Source organism: Passer domesticus, chromosome 13, assembly GCF_036417665.1.
Source record: "Passer domesticus isolate bPasDom1 chromosome 13, bPasDom1.hap1, whole genome shotgun sequence".
Classification (NCBI taxonomy): Eukaryota; Metazoa; Chordata; class Aves; order Passeriformes; family Passeridae; genus Passer; species Passer domesticus.
Window position 1 is genome coordinate 6,228,422 of NC_087486.1, and position 18,389 is coordinate 6,246,810.

At 46.5% G+C, this 18,389-nt stretch overlaps 1 protein-coding gene across 1 annotated transcript in view; it reads left to right on the forward strand.

Annotated features, from left to right (window-relative positions):
* FAT2 (FAT atypical cadherin 2) overlaps positions 1-18,389 on the forward strand; it is a 56,380-nt gene that overhangs the window by 29,240 nt on the left and 8,751 nt on the right. The window contains exons 10-20 of the mRNA XM_064387409.1: positions 560-4,612; positions 6,810-7,006; positions 8,065-8,218; positions 8,899-9,132; positions 9,922-10,311; positions 11,083-11,297; positions 11,900-12,037; positions 12,882-13,025; positions 13,276-13,473; positions 14,596-15,403; positions 16,169-16,314. Coding sequence (XP_064243479.1) covers positions 560-4,612; positions 6,810-7,006; positions 8,065-8,218; positions 8,899-9,132; positions 9,922-10,311; positions 11,083-11,297; positions 11,900-12,037; positions 12,882-13,025; positions 13,276-13,473; positions 14,596-15,403; positions 16,169-16,314 — 6,677 coding nt within the window. The remainder of the gene's footprint in view (positions 1-559; positions 4,613-6,809; positions 7,007-8,064; positions 8,219-8,898; positions 9,133-9,921; positions 10,312-11,082; positions 11,298-11,899; positions 12,038-12,881; positions 13,026-13,275; positions 13,474-14,595; positions 15,404-16,168; positions 16,315-18,389) is intronic.

The window sequence follows — 18,389 nt, forward strand, 5'->3', positions numbered from 1 at the left end:
CATTGACTGGTGGTGGTTTTGAGTCATTCATGCTCAATGGGCAAATATTTTATCATTCACTATAAAGGTTAAAACTGAAGTATTTATGTCTGTGCCACACGGCCTATTTAGCCTGTAAACTCTTTGCAGGAGACAAGCCATCCTTTGCTCCATCTTTCTCACTGCAATTTAGATCAAGGACTGAGGAATTTAATTGCTCCTGAAGTATTGGTAATTACAAGCATGACAGGGCTTGAAAGAACTAGTACTGTCTGTGCTACCATGTTCTGCACACGAGGCAAAAGCTTCAAGCACATGCTCTGCCACCACTAAATATGCCTAAATTAGAAGGGTGTTTATCTCCAATTTACATTTTGATTGATTCAAATGTTAGCTCACAGATCTCAATGGGTTTGTTGTTCTTACAATTAAAATTATTTAGAAATGAATTAATTTCTCCCAGTAAAAGAAACAGATGTTAATCAGGTCTGCAATCAGGAGAATCTATGAAAAAGAATTTCAGAAAATGAAGACCAATAAGGTGTCTGCATTCTTCACTCTGTAATTTCTCTTCTTGCAGGTAATGGGGAAGGCTTCTTTAGCATCGACCTGTATTCTGGAATTGTTACAGTTGCCCAGAAACTGGACCCATCCAGGCAGGAACGATTTACTCTTATTGTAAAGGCAGAAGATCAGGGATTTCCTCAGCTTAAAGATTCTGCTACAGTACATGTCCACATTAGACCCTCGGATCGAACCCCTCCAAAATTTCCAGAGGCTGAATACATCACAGAAATCAGTGAATCCACTGCTATTGGCTCTCCTCTGATCCAGGTTACAGCCACAAGCTTGTCACCAGTCAGCTATGAAATAAAAGATGGAAATGGAGATGGAGTGTTCTCCATGAACTATCAGTCAGGCCTTATTTCCACTCAGAAGAGCTTAGATTTTGAACAGGTGTCTTTTTACCAGTTGAAAGTCCGTGGTACCAACATGGCTGGAGCATTTATGGACGCAGTGGTGCTCATCTATGTCATAGATGAGAATGACAATGTGCCTGTCTTCGTTAAGCCTTCCTTCGTTGGCTGGATCATGGAGAATGCCCCATCACAAAGCATGGTTCTGGATGAAAGCAATGCTCCCCTCGTCACCTATGCAACAGATGCTGATCAAGACTCCAATGCTTTGCTGATCTATGAGATTTTGGAACCAGAGGCACTGAAATACTTCACTGTGGATCCCAGCACAGGAACACTGACCAGTCGTGGTGATATAGACTATGAGCTCACACCAGTTTTCCACTTCAGTGTACATGTGCACGACAGTGGAAGTCCCAGCTTGTTCGCATCCAAGCCTGCCAAGGTCACAATCCACGTAAAAGATGTCAATGATTCACCTCCAGTCTTTCTCAAAAACACTTATGACATTTCTGCCTTGCTGCCTGCCCACCCAGGGATGGAGCTTTTGTCAGTGCAGGCGAAAGATGCAGACTCGGAGGTGACCTACAGCATAGTGGAAGGGAACCTTGACAATGCTTTCCATATCCATCCACTCACAGGTCTCATCTCCATTCTTAACACAACTGGCCTGAAAAGCTACCAGGAGCTCACAGTCAGAGCTGGTGATGGCTTGTATAAGAGCACTGCTCTGGTTAAGCTAAATTTAACTCGGGCACAAGGTACCAGCTTGAAATTTGATCAAGACGTATATACAGCAACTGTGATGGAGAACTCTACAGATGAGAAGACTCTAACCATTCTTGGGGTCAAAGGGTATCAGCTAAATGAACCCCTTTCCTACTCACTTTTGAATGAAAAGGAAAGGTTCAAAATGATCCAAGCCTCTGGAGTTCTTCAGACCAAGGGTGTGAAATTTGACCGCGAAATGCAAGACATGCACGAGGTAGCTGTGGAAGTGAAGGACAACAGGAAGCCACCAAGAGTGTCCCAAACCACAGTCAGAGTTTATGTAGAGGATGTCAATGACAACCCCCCACAGTTTGAGAATGTGCCATACTACGCCTCGGTGCAGGATGGCACAGAGCCAGGGGATGTCCTTTTTCAGGTATCAGCAACAGACAAAGACATAGGGGATAATGGAGCTGTTACCTACTCATTTGCAGAGGAATACAAATACTTTTGGATTGACCCTCACCTTGGAGACATCTCCCTTAAGAGGCCTCTTGATTATCAAGCGTTAAATAAATACAACCTCCGTGTCATTGCTAAGGACAAAGGAGAGCCTCCTCTGCACGCTGAAGAGGAGGTTGTGATCAGTGTGAGGAACAGATCCAACCCTCTGTTCCAGAGTTTGTACTACCGAGTGAAAGTGCCAGAAAACGTCCCCCCATACACATCCATCCTCCACATCCAGGCCCGCAGCCCTGAAGGCTTGCGCCTCATCTACAACATTGTGGAAGAAGATTCCCTGAAACTCTTCAACACCGACTTCAAAACTGGTGTCCTCACTGTCACAGGGCAGCTGGACTATGAGCTAGAGACAAAACACACGTTCACTGTTAGAGCCACAGACACAGCACTTGGATCCTTCTCGGAAGCCAGAGTAGAGGTGGAGGTGGAGGACATTAATGACAACCCTCCCGTATTTTCTCAGATCATTTACACAGCATCTGTATCGGAGAGTTTGCCGCCACAGACCCCTGTTGTCCAGCTCTTTGCCTCTGATAAGGATTCAGGCAGAAACAAAGTGGTCTCCTATCAGATCATGGATGATGGTTCAGAGGCTGCCAAGTTCTTTAATATTGATGCCAGCACAGGGCAGATAACAACAGCTCAAGCGCTTGATTATGAAACAAATCAGCAGTTCCGCATGAAAGTCAGAGCTGCAGATCACGGGGTGCCTCCACTCAGTAGCGATGCCCTGGTAATTGTAGATGTGACAGACATCAATGACAATCCCCCTGAGTTCAGCCAGCTTCAGTATGAAGCCAAGGTCAGTGAAATGGCTACGTGTGGGCACATCGTGATCAAAGTCCAGGCCCTGGACCCCGACAGTGGAGACACCACCCGGCTGGAGTACGTGATCCTCTCGGGTAATGACAACAGGCATTTTGCCATCAACAGCACTTCTGGGATAATATCCATGTTCAACCGCTGCAAAAAGGACTTGGAGCCATCTTACAACCTCAGAGTTTCTGCTTCAGATGGAGTTTTCAAGAGCACTGTGCCTGTGTATATCAACACCACAAATGCCAACAAATACAGCCCCTCTTTCCAGCAGAATGTGTACGAGGCAGAGCTGGCAGAAAATGCTGAGATAGGAACCAGAGTGATTGAGCTGCTGGCTATTGACCCAGATGGTGGCCCATATGGCACCATAGACTACACCATCATAAATAAACTCGCCCATGAGAAGTTCTCCATAGACAATAAAGGCTGTATTTCCACACTGCAAAAACTGGACAGGGAAAATTCCACAGAGAGGGTCATTGCCATTAAAGTCATGGCCAAGGATGGGGGTGGGAAGGTGGCCTTCTGCACTGTCAAAATAATCCTTACAGATGAGAATGACAACCCACCCCTGTTCAAAGCCTCTGAATACACACTGTCCATCCAGTCCAATGTCAGCAAGGGCTCCCCTGTCATCCAGGTACTGGCTTACGATGCTGATGAAGGTGCAAATGCAGATGTCATTTATTCTGTTGACTCTGTGGAAGATGTGGCAGAAGATCTTGTGGAGATCAATGCTGCCACTGGGGTTGTTAAGGTCAAGGAGAGTCTTATTGGTTTAGAAAACAGAGCCTTTAACTTCAAGGTGAAGGCTGAAGATGGCAGACCCCCTCACTGGAACTCCCTTGTTCCAGTGAATCTCCAGATTGTCCCTAGGGAGGTGACATTGCCAAGGTTTTCTGAGCCCCTTTATACGTTCTCTGCAGCTGAGGATCTTCCAGAAGGGTCAGAAATAGGGTCAGTCAAAGCTTTTGCAGAGGATCCCATTATATACAGCCTGGTGAAGGGAACCACTACAGAAAGTAACAAGGACGAGGTGTTCACACTGGATGAACAGACAGGGGCCTTGAGAATCAAAAAACCCATGGATCATGAGACCACCAAGTGGTACCAGGTTGATGTCATGGCTCACTGCTCACATCTGGAGACTGAGCTGGTCTCTCTGGTCTCTGTGAATATCCAAGTGCAGGACGTGAATGACAACAGACCTGTTTTTGAGGCAGATCCCTACAGAGCTTTTGTCATGGAGAACATGCCTTCAGGAACCACAGTCATTCAAGTGACAGCTAACGACCAGGACATGGGAAGTGATGGGCAGGTGACCTACAGTCTAGAAGCAGAGTCTGGCAACCTCCGTGGGCTCTTCACCATCGACGGTGAGAGCGGGTGGATCACCACCCTGAAAGAGCTGGACTGTGAGGAGCAGGAGGTCTATCGCTTCTACGTGGTGGCCACTGACCACGGCAGGAAGGTGCAGCTCTCTTCCCAAACCCTGGTGGAGGTCACTGTCTCTGATGAGAACGACAACGCCCCGCAGTTCACCTCAGATTTCTACAAGGGGTCGGTCATTGAGAACGCGGAGCCGGGGCAGGTCGTTGTCACCCTGAGCACCGTGGACGCCGACATCTCCGAGCAGAACCGGCGGGTCACCTGCTACATCACCGGTGAGTTGCTCCTGACTTGGAACCTCCAGTGGGCAAGAGGAGAGTATCCTCTCAAAGTGAGGATTTGATACCTTGTCTTAAGGGTTGTTAGTACAGAAAATTGTTACACTGACAGTCCTGTCAGAAGCAGGAGATGAAGGCTGAGCTCTGTCATGAGCCAGACCCAAATGAATCTTGGGAATACAAAACCCTTTAGTAACTGCAGTGGGTGGAATGATCATTAAAATATCTATGTCACCACTGAATCGTCCTATTTCTCTGGGAATAAATAAATAAATAAGATACATATAAGTAATTACATTTTACCGTATAAATATTTATTTACACTTTCTTAATAGAGGAATATTTAAGTCCGTATAATTGTAATGCCTATTGGAAGGACAGGAGAGGCAGTACAGCAGGAAGGAAGATTTTTCTAACACAGATACTGTGATCTGTATTTAAGTTCTTTGACCCAGCTTCTTCTCCTGCCAGCACTGCAGTCAGTTTACACATCACACGTATACCTGTAGCCTTTTAGTGTTCTTTAACAACTATATATAACTTTTTGGTATTAAGTGTGTTTCCTACAAAACCACTTGGAGGCTGATGTAATAACAAGGCTGCATAGTCACTCTGCACTGGGGAATATTTAAGACTATCACATCAGTCTTAGTAAAGGTTTTGGCTAACAAGAAATACTAAAAATTACTCTTGCATCCCTGAAACATCACATGGTGCCAACTAAAATGAACCACTGCTGTAAAATAACAAAAAAGTTACACTGGAATGTTTGTTGTGCATCTGCACAAGTAGAAACTTGCTTTTATGGTATTTTTTGACCCTAAAGGGTCTTTCTAAGACCTGAGGCAGATCCTTCAAATTAAAATGTTTGTTCAGGCTCAAACGAGGACCCTTCAGGGTCAAAACATTAGGCCAGATCATGCTGCAGCCTGTTATCTATTATTGTAACCATCTGAAACAGGGGAGGAATGTTGGTACTTTCATTTGGTTTATGGCATGCCTTGGTATTTCCAAGCCTTTAGGAGGAAATATTTAATCCATTATGTATTCACATTTCTGCCATCTTAAAGGTAGTAGTAACTTCCAAGTACTTTAAACCTGAGAGGATGCACACTTATGTTAGGGGCGAGCACCTTGTGCTCTCTGCTCTGCACATACAAACACAGGTCAAACTTTACAAATAAACATGGAAATGCAGCAAAAGATAGGATTAGGTAAAGACAGAGCCCAGCATCCCCCTGTCCACATTGATTTCAAACACACAGAAACTAAATCTGGTGCATGAGTTGGTGTTTGCCAGCATCAGAAGAGTACAGGTGTCATTGTGCCTCCACTACCTCATCACTGCAGCACAAATAAAAGCAGAAAGGGAGTGAATTTCATTTATCCCACTGTGTGAGACCCTTCAGAGTCCAACACAGATTCCACAGCCAGCTCTCCTCACTGACCCCCACTGCCTGTCGTGCTTCCTCCTGGGTCAGCAGAGAGCACCAGCTCCTTCCCAGGAGAGAGGGGTTCTCCCGTGGCAGCACCCAGCCCATTTAAAATCCAACATTTGTAACTAGGAACAGCATGAATCTGGTGAACCAGAGAGCCTGCCTAGTCTGGATTTACCTGTCTCTCATCATTTGGCTCTTTGAGAAACAAAAAGTAGCCCCAGAAAACAAAGTTATATGTTAAATACTTCTGCAGGTTAGAGGAAGTACAACTGTACGTGGTACCATAACAGTAAGATCCAAACCATGTCTGCAGGGTGTTTACAACTCTCGGATCCTTTTAGGAACATGCACAAAAATACTGACAGGCTCTGGGAAGGTGAGACAGTGTGGTTTTGAGGCAATGAATATGCACATCTGCAGAAGATTACTGACTTTTCTGCAATCAGTTGTTTCCTTCTCCCACTGTAATGTGCAGACAGGGAATAACTAAAACGTGCAGGGTATTTCCCAGCTGTGCAGTGAGGCTGACCAAAAGCTCCTCACCTGCTGGATGCACCACGAGTGCCCTCTGCATCACCAGTGTGAGTCAGAGAGTCATGGAATCATTTAGGTTGGAAGAGACCTCTAAGAGCATCCAGGTCCTTCAGGTCTCCTAAGGAGCCATCAATGGACACGCCCAAATTTCCTTTCCTTATCCCTTCTGATTTTCAGCACTTAGTAAATGCCTTTTTTACTTGCTTCCTGTTGCCTTCTAGAAGGAGACGTACTGGGACAGTTCACAGTTGATCAAATTGAAGGCGAATGGACAATTTCTTCCAAGAAGCCTCTGGACAGAGAAGATACAGAGAAATATCTCCTCAAGGTTATGGCCTCTGATGGGAAATTTCAGGCTACCACTGAAGTGGAAATTTTTGTACTGGATATCAATGACAACAGCCCTGAGTGTGGCCAGGTAAGATGTCTGTTCTGGGACATCAGGGGCATAAAGGGAGATCCTGGGAGGGAAAGAACACAATAGAAATGAAGAAAGAACAGGCAGAGCATGTTAAAGGATTTGGCTTGTCATAATTCTTCTCACACGATCCTGTTGCTTTGATTATGCTTAACAATTTTAATTAAGCAGCATGTCAAGCAAGAATATTAAATCTAGCCTCCAAGCATGTTTGCCAGCAGCAAGTGAGAGCCTAAGCATTATGAAGAGTAATTTTTGGAGATAAACAATGCCAGGAAGCCTCCTGGGAAGGGGCATGTAAATTACTGAGTTTTATATCCTGCTAAGCTGGGAGATTCCCATCAGGAGGTTTGTTGCTGTAGAGAGCTGATCGCTGGTGTGGACGTCACCCGTGGTGAGAACGAACAGAGGTGGTTACTTCCCAAAGGAGATTCAAAGGCTTGTGTGAAATGAGCTCACTTGTCCCAGTCCACACCCCAGCAGGCAAGAATGGGAGGCACATTGTGTTCCCCTATAAAACACAGGGTTTATCCTCTGTGAAGCTTCTGTGGGTCTGTTCTCCTTCCATGTGGGGTGGAGGTATTTATTGAATCAGGGTGACCCCAACGCAGGGAATAATGTGCTCTGATTCTATGATTTAGAAGGCTGAACAAAAGCTTTATTCAGTTATTCTAAATTACACTAATACTATACTATATTAAAGAAATACTATACTAAAGAGTTACTATACTACAAAGATACTAAAGAAAACCCGTGACTGTCTGGAGACAGTCACAACTGACTAACTAATTGGTCAATCAATCCAAACAATCATCAGCAGAATCTAATTAACTAATCACTCTCAGTAAACAATCTCCATAACACGTTCCACATGTGCCAAACAACAAAAGCAGCAAGTAGAATAAGAATTGTTTTCTCTTCTTCTCTGAGTTTCTCACTACCTTCCCCAGGAAAAATCCCGGGAGAGAGAATTATGTCTCTTTCTGTTCAGAGAATGTGAATACCACAGGTATTTTAGAGACAGCTCAGATGCCAATGATTTCTTCTGTCCTGGCCAGATACTCTACACTGGGAGAGTCTCTGAAGACGCTGGGCCGGGTCTTTTAATTTTGAAAATATCAGCGAGTGACCCCGACGTGGGCAGCAATGCCCAGATAACCTACAGCCTGCACGGCCCCGGCGCGGAGGAGTTCCGGCTGGGCCCACACACAGGTGAGAGCAGGGCTGCTTTTATCCTCTTCCTCACCGCCCCTGAGAAAAGCAAGCTCCCAGCATGGCTCAACACTTACCTCCTCTTAACCAACACAAGGAGCTGTTTATTCCAGCTGTCCCAAGCTAGGAAGGAATGGCCACAGCATAGAGGAGAGGGAGCTGCACATCATCCTGTTGGCTCTCTCTGTTCTGTTAAAATAAGGGCAGACACCATTGCTAGCAGCCAGGTCTCAAGGAGGAGAGAGCAGCAAGTATTTGGCTTGAGCCAAAGACACAAGTTCTAAATCCCAAAACACTTCTTATCAGGTCTTGGGCGGTGTATTTATCCAAACAGACTTGATGATCATTTTAGAGATCACTTGGGTTCATTACATTGCAGAAAGCTCAGTGCAGTGGGGTTTAGAAGTACAATTTATTTATGAACAGTTTTATCCCACGATGGCATCCCTTGGATGAAGTCCAGCTGAACTTGCAGGACTGCCCATGCGAAGCCTTGCCAGGGCCCTGGCTGGCAGTGATCCGAGGATAGCCCTGAGCAATGTGGCGTGGATACATCACCACCATTAGCTCAATTATTGCCTCCCACGGTTCATCCAGGAGAACAGCTGAACCTCTCTGAGGTCTTGTGGGCTGCGGCTGTGATTGCTGGAGACACGACCACCTCCTGTTCTTTCCCACAGGAGAGCTGACCACATCTGCACCCCTGGACCGTGAGCAGAAGCCCACGTACCACCTGGTAGCCAAAGCCACTGACGGCGGGGGCCGTTCGTGCCAGGCTGATGTGACACTGGTCGTTGAGGACACCAATGACAACGCGCCAAGGTTCTTCCCCAGCCACTGCGCCGTGGCCGTCTTTGATAACACCACAACTAAGACACCCATCGCTGTGGTTGCTGCCAGGGACCTTGATGAAGGTGAGTCAGAATGGGATTTATGTGTTAGTAGAGTTCATCTTTCATTCTGAATAGAAGCCTTTGAAACCTAGGGAAGTGCTACAGCAATGGGCTTAGATGATTGAATCTTGGCGAAGATGTACCTGGATCTCATCTCTGACATGTTCTTGACGACCTGGGCTGGCATCAGCATTTTTGTGACCCTGTTGGGAGCACAGTATCTGTAGAAACATGCAGACCTTCTTTGAGAATGTGCTCAGTGACTGTGATAACACAGCACAAACTGAGACACAGGGATCCAAACTGGACAGAAACTTGTTCAAAGGTGGGGACTGAGAATGAGTGTAATAAAGGAAAAAAGGAGTTTTAGATACGGGTGGGGTAGGTAATATGGATGGAGAGGTCTTCCTGAAGACACAGAGATTCTCAGAAGTATAGGTAAGGCTCCTAAGAAAGGAACTTTGAATAAACCTCTCCAGCAGAGGCTGAATTTAGAGAAGAAAGATCATATTTATCTTCTTTGGAAGCAGGTATGAAGAGAAATTACCTTTGAAAACAAGGTAATTAAAAATGAGGAACACTAGTAAATGCAGACAGCTGACACTGCTGGGTAATGGTGAGGGCTGGCTAGATGACTGAACCTGCAGATGGGCAGGGGCACACTCAGTGTTGGTATGATGTTCATACAGCCTCTATTTTCCCTGAGAATTGAAGATCATTCTGTTCATATAATCCTAATGCATTATAAATAAATAAACCCAGCAGCATCCCTACCCATGAATTATTGCATCCTGTCTGTTTCCCTTCCAGGTCTCAACGCTGAGGTGGTCTATTCTCTGTCTGACTCTGCTAATGGACACTTTTCAATTGAGGAAACCACCGGGGTGATCCGGCTGGAAAAGCCTCTGAAGGATTCCCAGCACTCAGCCTTTGAGCTGACAGTGTGTGCCACCGACCGGGGCACCCCGCAGCCCCTCTCTTCCCTCGGCACTGTCACTGTCTCTGTTGTGGATCTCAATGAGTACCTGCCTGTTTTCCTGGCTCCTGAATACGTGGCCATGGTGAAGGAAGATGTGGCTGTTGGTACCGAGGTCCTCAACTTGTCAGTCCTGACGAGGGACAATGCAGAAAACACAGAGATCAAGTATGAAATTGTGAACGGCAACGACCATGGGAAGTTTCAGCTCAACTCAAACACAGGTAAAATGATCTTGTGCCCGAGCAAGTCCAGGATGAGCCAACATCAAAGGATGTCTTTGTGTGCATCTTCTCTGGTTCTTCCCCATTTGGCTCCCACTTCTGCTTAGCTCTGTCTTTACCCAGCACAAGGGTAGGGAATACAGTCTTGTTTTCTACTTCAAATTTTGCCATCTAAGTCACTCAAGGAGTGATCCAAATCTTAACTGAAATTAAAGGAAAGATTCTTCCTGTGTGTCTGAGACTGGAGATAGTTCCATGTGAATGAGGGATACGTGGCGAACAGGATGAGGAAATTTCCCCACTTCAGAATTCAGGAGAAAGTGTTTTCATTTTAAAAGTCTTTCCATCAAGATCCCATGAGGAACCTGCAGCCCAGGGTAACGGGCAGCTTTATTGAGTATCACTCAGTGGTAGGACCCTAACCACGGGCAGGTGTTGAGCCATGGTTACCAGCCAAATACAGCCCTATTCTGTTTTCACAGCTATGTGATAAGAACTGTTATCAGAAGGCCACTATTAGCTCCCTGAAACGAGCCCTTGGCTGCATCAGCAATGGCCTTCTGCCCTGGCTGTCACATCCTCATCAATGGCTCCTCAGCCTCTCTGGTCACGAGGCTCTTCCTAATTCTTCCACATCAAGGGGGTCAAAGTTAGGTCAACTACTGTTTCAGCTGGCAGTTTGGCAGTTGCCTTGGCATATCTGCAGTATTCCAAATCTCATGTGCCATTCATTCATTATTTTCTGTCTTTTCCTCCCATCTCTCAATGTAGGTGCCTTATACATCAATGGGAGCCTGGACTTTGAAGCCAGTCACGAGTATTACCTGTCCATTGAGGGCACGAGGAAAGGCTCAGCCTCTCTCAGCGATGTGACCATGGTGGTGATCAACATAACTGACATTAATGACCACGCACCAGAGTTCATCCAAGATCCCTACTTCACTGACATTCGGGAGGATGCTGCCATTGGAGAGGTCATCCTCACGGTATGACTGAACCAGGCCAGCTGTCTTCACCTCTTCCTTATTTGTGCTATGCAACATTCACTCCTCTTGTGCATTTTCTTTTCCTTGGACACAGCAACCTCAGTGTGCTTGTGACATTCAGCATCTAAGATTAAAGCATGACTTTAAAAAAGGATGATTGGCAGAATTCCTGAAACTCCACAAACATGGAGAACACTTTGCCTTAAAAGACACCTTTAAGTGAAAATTAAGGGTGAACTCAGGAGCTTTGAGATCATCCCAATAAAACAAAAATGCCTGAAAAAGGACAATGCCCTTGTTACCTGGGGAAGGCAGAGGTTCCTCTGGGCAGAGTAGCAGAGTCCAAGGTGATGTGGAGTTCCCTGTCCAGCCTGTTACCATCACAGGGCTGGTAAAGTCGGGAAAGGGACTAGGAGAATGCTGAGGAGACTATGTTGTTTTGAAAAAACTATTGGATGACACTTGAACCACCCTCTTTTTCCCCTCCTCATTTCAGGCAAACTCCAGTTAATGCCCTTAAATTACAAACTGGTCCCATTTCTCCATGGCATGTCCTTTTTGGCCCAAGGGTCCTAGCAGGTATTTTTTTTTCCTCCAAACAGGTGTCAGCTGATGACTTGGATGGCTCCATGAACAATCAGATCACATATTCCATCGTGGAAGGGAACCCGCTGGGACACTTTGCCATTCAACCCAAAAATGGGCAGATCAGCATTGCCAAGCATCTGGACAGGGAGGAGGTGAGTTCACAAAAATGAGAATGGGAAGGCTGAAACAGATGTGTCCCAAAAGACTGAGGGAGAACGGCTTACTCAGCTACCTCCTGGATTCTGAATTACTTACTCATAATATTGTAGGTAAAAGACAAGGCATTAATTGTTTTCCAGACTGACAGATACTGCAATAGGAAGGCTGGGCTTTAGGAAAGGCAGCATAGAATCAAATAATGGTTTGGACTGGAAGGGACTTAGAGGATCATCTAGTTCCAACCCCTTCCATAGGCAGGGACACCTTCCACAGCTCTGAGTCTTTGGTCTCAGTATTAGGAATGTTGGTTGTGGAAACCAGCATGGTTGGGTTCTGCTTCTCTGCATTAGAGCATTAGAGAAAACAGGTGTGGGGAGGAGAAAGATCGCCTGGACAATCTCTCATTCATAAACAGCAGCAGCTTGTCTCAGCCTGCCAGAGTTCAGAAGCTTTTGCACAGCACTCTGAGGCACATGGTGGAATTCTTGGGATGTCCTGCACCAGAGCAGGAGCTGAACCTGGTTGGTCCCTTACAGCTCAGTTTATTCTGTGATTCTATGATTCTTAAACCACTATTGACAGGTGTTTGCCCAGCTCAATTACATCCATCTTTGCCAAGTTGTTTCTCTTTTCTGCAACTGTTGTGAGGCTGATTTAGTTTAGCAATGAGCTTTGAGGGAGATTTATGGATGGAGAGCCTTAGCCAAAGGCAAAGCTGTTGTGGCCATGGTGCATGACCTTGGGCATTTCATCAAGCTGCAGCAGAATAAAACTTCAATGTGAAAAAAACACCGTTCTGCCATTTCTCCAAGTAATCCTGCACTACAAACCCTCCAGATCCCCAGCTATTCGCTGACAGTTCGAGCCACTGACAACGGCCACCCTGCTCAGTTCAGTGATGTCCCTGTGCACGTCCATGTGTCTGATGTCAATGACAACCCTCCTCGCTTCTTCCAGCTCAACTACAGTGTGGTGGTGCAGGTAAGCCAGGAAGGAGACACTTTGTTCTCCCAGTCCCTCTCATTGTGCTGAGGAACTCATTCCTACGCTGCTGTTGGAGTAAAGTGGAGAGACAGTGATGAATCACGTTGCTGCTTTGTGCTCAGTGTTCTAGGGCAGGGGTGGGATTTGTTTTCCTGTTCCTGATCCAGCAGCTCCTGGGGCACTGTAGGTTCCCCTGGGCCATTTCTCTTTGCTTGCCTTCCTCCAATAGCATCTTTCCCCATTCCAGGAGAATGCTCCCGTGGGGACAAGTGTCCTGGAGCTGATTATGAGCGACAGAGACTCTCCAGAAAATGGACCACCATACTCGTTCCAGATCACCCAGGGCAATGATGGGAAAGCCTTTGAAGTCACCCAAAATGGTCTGCTGGTGACATCGTCTGTCCTGAACAGAAGAGTGAAAGAACAGTACCTATTGCAAGTGCAGGTAGAGCCTGTGTTTCTGTCCTGGTGTCTGAATTCCCCAGCTAGCTTAAGTCACAGTAAAATGCGATTAGCATGGCCCAGCTAAATGAAAACATCTCTGGCTTTGAAGAAATCCAATCCAGGCACAAATTTTGCAGCTTGGAGCCAGCTGCAGTGCTCATTTCTCCACACAGTCTGCCCACAAGAAGCAGGGGGCCAGCTTCTGTGTTGATAAAATCAGATAATATGATCATGAACAATACTCTGTCAGCAGTTTCCTTAGACAGATGCTTTCCCCATAATCATTCTAGTGAATTCCAATTTAAAGTGAGACCTGGATCTGGTCCTACAAGCTTTCTCTAATTATCCTTGTCATTTAAGAAGTGGTTTCAGTTCCTCTTCAAAAAGGATTTCTACTGTTGCAGAATGAATTCATTATTTTTCAACATTATCGGTAGGGATAGTCCATTACAAACAAAAGGATAATAACATGTAAAGTACATACTTCTTCAGTAATGGCAATTGTTGTAAAAGCTGGGTACTATTATATTACAAACCTCAACCTCTAACTGCTTAGCATTAGGGAGAAATTTATCCCATAATCTGATTATTCGCATTTTTCTGTTTGAGGTTCCTTGACTGAATGCTAGACAGACATTGTCAGAGGTGGGACAGGGGCTTAAACAGCCTGGAGGGTGAGCGAGTGTGTTGATGTGTGTAACTGCTTTATATCTCCCTACACTGAGTTACATGTGGAACCACAAAGATTGGCAACATCATAAAAAAATTATTAACCCTCAGGAATTCAGAGCCACGCAGAGGCACCTCAGCTGCTGCTGAATGCACAGGGAAGTGAGCGTGACCCCACCTCTAGCAGAGGGCCTCAATCAGTCTCCAAGGCCTCCTCAGCTCCTCCATCCTTCTCTAAGGAAGGGATGCTGCCCTTTTCCCTAGGGCCTTCTCCAGGCAGAGCTCCAACACTGCTGCCAGTTTTTCCCATTCCTTCTTCACTCCCAACCTGCTGCCTGAGAGCTTCCACTCTCTGCTCCCTGAAAGGCACTCTCCTTTGAAGACCTCACCAGTCAGGTGAGGTGACAGTAAGTCAGCGTGTGGCTGTAACAGATCCCTCTCTTTTCCTTGCCAGGTCTCCGACAGCGGCATCCCTCCCCTCTCCTCATCTGCATTTATAAATATCCAAGTGACTGAGCAGAGCCAATATGCCCCCTCAGCCCTTCCCCTGGAAATATTCATCACCACCAACGAGGAGGCCTTCCGCGGCGGCGTTCTGGGCAAGATCCACGCCACGGACCGGGACCCCCACGACACACTGGTGTACACCCTGGTGACACAGGTGCCCGAGGAGGGGCTCTTCTCTGTCGGGGCTGCGGATGGGAAGATCATTGCTGGGGACAAGCTCCCCCACGGCCACTACCTTCTGAACGTGACAGTGAGTGACGGAACGTTCACGGCCACCACGAGCGTCAGCGTCCACGTGTGGTGCTTCACGCAGGAGGCCCTGGACAAGGCCGTGGTGCTGCACTTCCGACACCTCTCCCCCGAGGAGTTTGTGGGGGACCACTGGCGCAACCTGCAGAGATTTCTGGGGAACATCCTTGTCACCCGGCGCCAGAACATCCACATGGCCAGCCTGCAGCCTGCAGCTGCCTCTGATGGAGTGGATCTGCTCCTGGCTGTTGGAGAGCCACACGGCTCCTTGTACGAGCCGCGGGTGCTGGCCAGCAAGCTGACAGGGTCAGCTGGGGAGATGGACCAGCTCGTCGGGCTCCGCATGAAGAAAGCGATCCATGTGCCCTGTCACGGGTCAGACTGTGCCCACCGTGTCTGCAGGGAGACCATCCAGCTGGACCCAGGCATGATGTCCACGTACAGCACTGCCCGGCTCAGCGTCCTCACCCCGCGGCACAGCCTGGAGCAGATCTGCTCGTGCAATGGTGAGCAATCCTTCCTGGCAGTGTCTGACCCTATAAACCTGGGCATGTTGTGTGTTCTCTCAGAAAACACAACATAGAGCATCTGGATTTTCCATGGAAAAATTATGTTGCCCAGTGACCAACAGTTCTGGCCATAACTTCAAAGACTTTAGAATCCGAAAGTTCCATACAGTCTATTTTTTAAAATTGATCTCCTGTAGCATTTAATAACAGTAACATCTGTCTCTCTGATTGAGGAAAGTCACTCATACTTAGCAGGAAATGTAGGTCAGTGATCAGAATTTTTTATCTGTGATCTCATGTGTTGATCCTGGACCTGGCAGAGCACAGAATAACTGATAAATTTGAGGAAAGCCAAATAAAGTATATTTGTTACACTGGCTCTAGGATACTTCAAGAAATAATTGGAGGGAACAACAATTAGTAACACTAGGGCAGGAATGTAAGGACATACCACAGAATAGTATAAAAACTTACTAAGGATGGAGAAATTCAAGGGTGTTGTAGACCACCCTGAGGGCACCTTGAAGGACAGAAATAGCCTGCCTGATACTTCAGGGTTGCTTCACAGTTGAGTGCATAGAAGAAATACTGGGAGTTCCTGGTGGGGCTGTGGGAGTTGCAGTGTAGGGATCCATGGGTTGCTGTGGATAGAACTGCTCCTGGACAGCTGTGGCATCCGGCTAGCAAAAGAGGCAAGGCTTGATACAGTCCATAGCCTCAAAGTGCCACAGAGATGAGACCTTTGTTTCATTTTCCTTTCAGGAACAGCTGTGAGGTTTGGGGGCCACAGCTACGTTTGGTACCAGCACTCTCAGGCTGGCTCCTGGCACATGCACTTTCGCCTCAAGACCCACCAGCATCACGCAGTCGTGTTCCACGCCAACGGGACTGACCTCGCCACTCTGGAGGTGGGTATGGCAGTGCAGGGGGGCTTCTCTCCACAGCTACAAAAGCTTTACTCTCTCGGGGAAGGGTATCACAGAAAGAATATGCAAAACTATGTACCCTTAGTAATTGCTGAAATACAACAGTTGGGAAGACCAAATGAGAGCCAAGCACAGTTTGGCAATTGCTGCAACCACAATGGGAAATCGTTCTCTATACATGTAAGTGCATGTGTTGGTCTCTGGTGTGACTTCTGGTGAAGTCATCAGACACCCATAGCAGGTCTGCATCACCTTCATTCTTGTTGCTTCATTCCTCTCTTGCATCTCACCTCTCAGGACAAAGAATTTATCAGGTGGAGTTGTCCACGAACCAGTTTGCTCTTTGCTAAAGTAGAAACAAACTTTCTCCCATAGCTCAGATTAAAGGTCCTTTACAATAATGGACAGAAAAGACAGAACAGGAATCCTAAATTGTATTTTTCACACACACACACCCCTCTTTTCAACTACTTTCTTCAGCTTGTTTCACTGTTTTAGACACCTGCAGAGACAGGAATATTTCATTCTGATCACTCTCCTCTCTTTGACTGAACACTGAACTTACCAAAGCATTCAAAGATCATCTTCTGCTTTGGCAGCAGAATGAAAGCAGCAGATGACTAAAGAAAAGCTGTTTTATATATTCCTCATCAACTGAATTCAGCCTAAGATCACAGGACGTGCTTCCCAGCTTACAGAGATTTGTCCTTGAGACTGATCGCATTGAGATCTATACACTATAACCTACCTGGAAGTGTTCATCCTGTCCTTGGATTTCCCCATCCCTTCTCTTGGTTTCACAACCCCATCTTCCTGTTGCATCTTTCCACAGTTACCAAAGACCCACTCAGACAGGGAGCTGCACAGCAGCCAACCCCCACGCACATGCCTTTTGCACATATTTCAAGCTCCTGCTGCCACAGCCATCACCCCTGAAGAGCAGGAGCAGAGAAATATTATCCATGTGTCCTGTAGCCATCTCTGAGAGTGACTTTAGGCTGAACTGTAAAGGGCCAGTGAGAAAAGCTTCTCATGAAGGGTCTCATGCTTTCTATCTCACCTCTGGGAGAGTCACCAAAGAGCTCATCAGAAGGAATCCAGCACTTTAGGTGGTGCTGAGGAAGTACAGGATGGCAAGAAACTCCACTGATCCAGGCCAGCGCAGGGAGTCAAGGGAGAAAAGGCTCATTGTTGGTGAAATTCAGTGTGCCCTTGATCACCTGTGCCCAAGCTTGTCTCCACATCTTTTCAATAGGAGACATTCATAAAGCCTCTTCCATAAAAGCACCTGTGAATCATTTATTTCCTGGCTCACTTTATTAGCAATATCTTAGGGATAAAAAGGTTTCTAAACCATCTGGCCTGATAAAATTGAAGGACTCCCTCAAGATTTTAAACTGTGTAAACTCAAGTACTCCAGATATGAGCCAAAGCCTTGCAAGGACCACAAGTGATGGTTTGTAGTTTTGATGAAGGGGATGAGCTCTCCCAAGAGCATGAGTATCATCACTTTTCCAGTCTCTGAGCTGTCCTGATGTTCAGAAATAGGTTGCAGGAAGAGGATGGCAGACCAAGCAAGCTGGGAAAGGCTTGGCAGTGTGTCAGTTCTTGCTCCAGGGAATTGAGTTCTCAGCCCTCTCCCAGCCCCAGAAATTGATAAGCCAAATCTACAGACCCATCTGAAGAGAAATCATGTTCCTGCAGATGAAGTGACAAAGTTCTCTGGTGTGCTTGCCAATTGTGCAAAGGGATTTACACACGTGTTGCCCTGAGGCCCTTCCATGCCATGTGCCAGCTGCTTCTTGTTCTTTCTTCTTTCAGCAGTTGTTCTCTCCTCCCACTGGTATTTATTTATACTGTGGGCTTCTCTAAGAGTTAGCTGTTGTCCTGCTCTGCTCCAGAGTAGCCCCTTCATATTGTGTGTGGGTTTCTCTAGAGTCACTGTAGCCCATAATCATTCCTGCTCTTCCAACTTCTTCCAAGAACCAAACCCTTCTTGCTGTCTCTGATGTCCCCCAAGGACATCTCTCCTGCCTGAGATGAATTGATTGATGTTA